At 31.9% G+C, this 6,361-nt stretch overlaps 1 protein-coding gene across 2 annotated transcripts in view; it reads right to left on the reverse strand.

Moving 5' to 3' along the window:
- The window catches only part of LOC105219812 (protein daughter of sevenless), a 34,349-nt gene extending 28,264 nt beyond the window's left edge, over window positions 1–6,085 (reverse strand). The window contains exons 1-2 of one of the 2 annotated variants that reach the window (XM_054229267.1): window positions 6,043–6,061; window positions 5,862–5,956 (exon numbers count right to left, since the gene is read on the reverse strand). In XM_054229267.1, the coding sequence (XP_054085242.1) occupies window positions 5,862–5,930 (69 nt within the window). In that variant the 5' untranslated portion in view covers window positions 5,931–5,956; window positions 6,043–6,061. Of the gene's footprint in view, window positions 1–5,861 lie in introns of both variants that reach the window. The other variant, XM_011196135.3, reaches the window with a different exon arrangement.
- Window positions 6,086–6,361: the final 276 nt, after the last annotated feature.

The following is a 6,361-nucleotide window of genomic DNA, read 5'->3' on the forward strand; positions in this document are numbered from 1 at the left end:
GTACATCCACTTATATTAAAATTTGGATCAATAATGAAATCATCACTATCGAAATCTACATTGCTTATATTATTCAATAAATCACTTTCCATTTTTAAAGTTATTAGCACAACGACTTGTTTTCAACTGATCGCTTATGTGCGCAATAATGCGTTGTGAGCACGCATCCAAACAAACTTATGTTGAGTTAAAATGCCGTTATGTTCGAAGCGAATTCTTGCATAACATTTTATGTAGACTTAAGATGTTTTGCAAAATGTAAAAAGTTCTCCCTTTGAATGTTCGAGTTTTTTCAAAACAACTTTTGTGTCATTTAAGTGAAGAAATTATAAGAATATAAGTTTAACATATTAGCGTAAGAGGACATAAGATGTTTTATTGAATACATACTTTTAATTTTTTTTAATATTAATAGCGCTTCAGTTGACATAAGTTTAAATGAAGAAACCTTTAACAACCAATAAAGCATCTCATAAAGTTTAAGTTTACTTAAAATGTTTTAACGTATGTAATGTTTTTAAAAATAAAGATAAGAAAAATACAAAAGGCGATAACTTTCTTTAAAATTGGAATTTTTTAAATCGGATTGGACACAAATATGGACTATGAATAGGAGAACTAGAATAAGAGATGTTATGGTAAAACGACACAGATATATATCAAAATGATCAGGATGACCAGTCAGTTCAGTTGTCTCTCTGTCCGTGCAACGGATAACTAGAGTAAAAATTGAGATATCTTAACGAAACTTGGAACACGTATTCCTTGGCACCCTGAGAAGATAGCTAGGCAAAATCGGGCCATTACCACGTCCACAAAATGGCGAAAACCAAAAACCTATTAAGTGTCATAACTAAGCCATAAATAAAGTTATAAAATTTGGAATAAAGGATCGCACAAGGATGGGGTATATATGGATGTAATTTTTTGGGGAAGTGGGCGTGCCCCCGCCCCCAAATCGGTTATTTGTATATATCTCGTAAATTATTAAAGCTATATAAACCAAACTTTCTGCAGTCGGTTCTTAATGTGAATGTGAAAACGAGTTTTTTGTACATTAAATAAAGACAAAGAGTCTTGGCGCAAATTTAATTTATCTTTACTTTTGTTTATGTTTAAACGTTTCATTAGTGAACCGAAAAATGATTAAATCAATTTATAAAATAATAACAAAGCGTTATTATAAATAGAGACAGTTGTACTAAACATGTTCGTAAGCAAATAATTATATGTACAATATGCTGTTCTCTTCTTACAATAACCAGCTGTGATCAAAGCTGCCATACAGGTTTAATAAGTACAGAATAAAAAGCTTTATTCCCAACTGAATTACCGACCAAACGACAGGTTGCCAACACCCAGTAAAGAAATAACTAAAAACAAAAAATGGCTAAAACCTCAACATGAGGTAACGCCGAGAAACAGCCTAAGCTTTTTTAGAGTAAATAAAATAAGAGAATTACAAAAGGCTAACTCTCTAGTACATGAAAGGCTTAAAACTTTATAAGCAATGTTTAATCAATTACACAAAGATAACATATAAATCAAAAAAGAAAATGAAGAACTGAAAGCCAGTAAAAGCAAGCCTGTAATACAGCACCAAAAACATCAGATGTAAGTGTTGATGAAGTATACGAAGTTCCCCAGAAATTAATAGCACTTTGAAAAATAAAAATAAACAAAATGTCTCCATTAATGATACCAAAAATCACCAACCACCACCAATTATAATAAACGATGCTAAAGATTTCAATAAATTACATTCGGATATTATCGCTCTAACAAAAAACATTTTTTTAATAAAGCTTTTGAGTAACGGTGTCAACAAACTAATATATCTATCTACTATCGAACAACAACAAAATTGTTGTCAATGAAAATATACCTTGGTTTAGATACGAGCAAACATAACAGCCCAGTAAAGGTAATGATAAAAAATTTACACCACTCATGTGATACTCAATCCATCTTGAACGACCTTAAAGATCAAGTCTTTAATGTGTTAAATGCAGTTAACAAACTTAAGTGGATATAGTTTATGCTAGATATGTTTTTATATCGGATATTATCGCTCTAACAAAAAACATTTTTTTAATAAAGCTTTTGGGTAACGGTGCCAACAAACTAATATATCTATCTACTATCGAACAACAACAAAATTGTTGTCAATGAAAATATACCTTGGTTTAGATACGAGCAAACATAACAGCCCAGTAAAGGTAATGATAAAAAATTTACACCACTCATGTGATACTCAATCCATCTTGAACGACCTTAAAGATCAAGTCTTTAATGTGTTAAATGCAGTTAACAAACTTAAGTGGATATAGTTTATGCTAGATATGTTTTTATATCGGATATTATCGCTCTAACAAAAAACATTTTTTTAATAAAGCTTTTGGGTAACGGTGCCAACAAACTAATATATCTATCTACTATCGAACAACAACAAAATTGTTGTCAATGAAAATATACCTTGGTTTAGATACGAGCAAACATAACAGCCCAGTAAAGGTAATGATAAAAAATTTACACCACTCATGTGATACTCAATCCATCTTGAACGACCTTAAAGATCAAGTCTTTAATGTGTTAAATGCAGTTAACAAACTTAAGTGGAGGACTTAAGAGCCGCTAGATATGTTTTTATATCGGATATTATCGCTCTAACAAAAAACATTTTTTTAATAAAGCTTTTGAGTAACGGTGCCAACAAACTAATATATCTATCTACTATCGAACAACAACAAAATTGTTGTCAATGAAAATATACCTTGGTTTAGATACGAGCAAACATAACAGCCCAGTAAAGGTAATGATAAAAAATTTACACCACTCATGTGATACTCAATCCATCTTGAACGACCTTAAAGATCAAGTCTTTAATGTGTTAAATGCAGTTAACAAACTTAAGTGGAGGACTTAAGAGCCGCTAGATATGTTTTTATATCGGATATTATCGCTCTAACAAAAAACATTTTTTTAATAAAGCTTTTGAGTAACGGTGCCAACAAACTAATATATCTATCTACTATCGAACAACAACAAAATTGTTGTCAATGAAAATATACCTTGGTTTAGATACGAGCAAACATAACAGCCCAGTAAAGGTAATGATAAAAAATTTACACCACTCATGTGATACTCAATCCATCTTGAACGACCTTAAATATCAAGTCTTTAATGTGTTAAATGCAGTTAACAAACTTAAGTGGAGGGCTTAAGAGCCGCTAGATATGTTTTTAATAGTATTCGATGCTACCAAGCACATTAAGAAAGTTTTTCAGATCAAAAAGCATTCTTAACCCTTAATTAGGCGCATCGAAAAAATCACACAATTAGGCGCATGGGGTCTTGAGTGACCCCAAACAAATATTAGGAAATGAGTGTCAAAACGAAATAAAATGAAATTAATTTTATAGTAATTAATAAAGTTCTTTATTATTATTAACTTTAAAAAACATAACTGGAACATTATACCTAATAAAAAAAATTAAAAAAACTTAACTTCTCTTAAAACTATTTTTTGGCATAGCCGGATCAAATAAAAAAACTGACCCCATGCGCCTAATTAAGGGTTAATACTGTTGTCAAGGTTGAGCATATCAAAGCTTCTAAATTAATCCCTCAGTGCAAAAACTGTCAAGCTTTTGGTCATACAAAAAACTTCTGCGGTAAGACATCGAGATGTGTGAAATGTGGAGGCAAACATCTTACAACTGAATGCACCAAAGCCGAAAAAGACCCTTCCAAATGTTGCAGCTGCTGCAATTCCCAACCTGCAAGCTACCGTGGTTGTGTCGTTGCAAGAGAACTACAAAAAATTAGAGACAAAAAGTATAGTAATACAGTTGAGGAGAATGTAATGCTCAGTCGAAAAACCCCGTTGCGGACAAGGGAAGGAAGGAAGTAAGACCCCTCCCATCAACTTTTAAACTTACATTTGCGCAAATGGCTAAGAAGGTCAGACAAATACAGTTGAAAAAAGTAGTCCGTTATCCCAAATTTTGGATAAACTAAACAAACAAGAAAAATTATTTAAGTCCATAAATCTGCGGCTCCGCGTTCTTTAATACCATATTCAATTTATTGATGAACAGTAACTCTTTGAAAATAATGCTATGGAACGCCAATGGTCTTTCCAAAAGTAAAAATTTATTGGAAGTTATTCTAACCGACAGAAATATTGATATATGTTTGTTGTTCGAAATACATTTTACGAACCATTCATTTTTAAAATTCAAAAATTATGACTTATACCACACTCCGCACCCAGCAAACTTAGCACGACGAAGAAGTACGGTATTAATCAAAAGTATTATTTAACATTTAGAAGAAGCTCAGATTAAGACTGAAGAAATTCAAGCTACAGCAATTTCAGTAAAAATGCACAGTCAGTCTTTATATTAATTGCTCTATATAGTCCACCCAGGCATAATATCAAACCTGATACTTATACGAGTTTATTAAAAAAATATGACGGAAGGTACATCATGGCTGGTGACTTTAATGCAAAACACATTCATTGGGGATCTCGTTTAACTACAACCAAAGGTCGAAAACTACTGATGGATATACAAGTTATTGGATGCAATGTCATTTCGACAGAGAGAGTTATTGGCCTGCAGATAGTAGGAAATTACCATATCTACTTGACTTTTTCGTCATCAATTAATTTACGTATTTATCATAGCTCAGATTTAAGTTTGGATCATTCACCAGTGTTACTAACTCTATGTAAAAAACCACTAATTTCGTCCGGCACGTCTTCTTTATCTAATAAAAATACTGATTGGTATAAATTTAAGACTATCCTGAATAAAGTCGATTTTAAGCTAAAGCGCATATCGACAGATGTTGACTTAGATTGTGAAGTTGAATCTTTCACAAAAGTAAATCAAAATGCTGCGTGGAACAGGACACCAAATATTCGCGTGAATCTAAGTGGAAACAAATTCCCAAAATACATCTTAGATGGTATCCATAAAAAACGCAAACTTCGACGAAGATGGCAGCAAACTAGGTCGGCTGCTCTCAAAACTGAGCTTAATAGATGTGCAGCGGAACTAAGAACAAAAATTAGACAGTTTAAAAACTATTCCTTCGAAACGTATTTGTACAAACTCACTGTTGATAAATCTAATCATTATTAGCTCTGGAAAGCTGCAAGGAATATTAATAAACAAATAAAACTTGTCGCACCAATAAAATTAACCGAAACTGAGTGAGACAAAATGAATTCACAAAAGCTGCGGTATTTGCGAATCATTTGAGAAACACATTTACAGCTAACGATGGACATGAGCTAAACTGTGAAAATAGTTGGTTGGATCCCCATTGTAAGCATACAAATTTTGTGTGGCATTAATACGAAAGTACCGATGTCAGAAACAAGTAGGCGTAAAAACTGATCGTCGAAGTCTTCAAGAGTTTGAACGCTCGTCGGCGGTCCGACATAAACCCACTTTTAATGTTAAAAATTCGTCAAACCTTCAATACCTTCAAAAATAATAGAAAAAACATAATTTATTAGTTGTCGGAATTTCACTGTCCGCTACTGTAAATACAAAATTCATACATATGTAATTAATCTTATGCCTTTATAAAAATAACTGATCCGATATACCATTTGAAAATAGAATATGAATATTTTTTTCAATTTAATTTAATTTTAGCTTTCAATTTTTATTACAAATTAATTATTAACATATTATACTTTTATAACACTAGATATAACAATTTGAACAAAGAAATCAATTAATAATATAATTCCCCACATTTGAAGATAGTAAGACTATTATATTACATATCCATTCACTTGATGCAAATTATGCATATATATTTTACATATCTAAACATACCGATCTCCATATTCTTTTAGAGGGTGGTGATTTTATTAACCATCCTTCGTAGTGAACTTCTTTGTTCATAACTGAAGTTAAATCGATGTAACAACCTTTTGACACGAAATTTAAAAATTAAGTAAATTTATTTACAATTTTGCTTACTTATTCACATTAATACAAAAAACATAATTACTACCAAACAATTAGTACAATTGTCCAAACATCGACTATTATCGATTATTCGGTAATATGTCGGAAACTCTACTAACCTTTACAATCCGTTTCAATGAGAAGGAGGCACATTTATTACCGTGTTCTTTATTCTTACTGATTTTTCAGTAATTGGTCTGCCTTACTGCCTTCCCTAAATAAAAGCGGCAGCCGCAAATGACTGTCAACAACAACAACAACTGTCAAAAAATTATCATGCCCATACAATTTGTATGGCGCATACCTAAATACCGCGACGGCGACGCTGAGCGGTTGAAATTTTCTATTTTGAAACGAAGTTTCTC

Source organism: Zeugodacus cucurbitae, chromosome 4, assembly GCF_028554725.1.
Source record: "Zeugodacus cucurbitae isolate PBARC_wt_2022May chromosome 4, idZeuCucr1.2, whole genome shotgun sequence".
NCBI lineage: Eukaryota > Metazoa > Arthropoda > Insecta > Diptera > Tephritidae > Zeugodacus > Zeugodacus cucurbitae.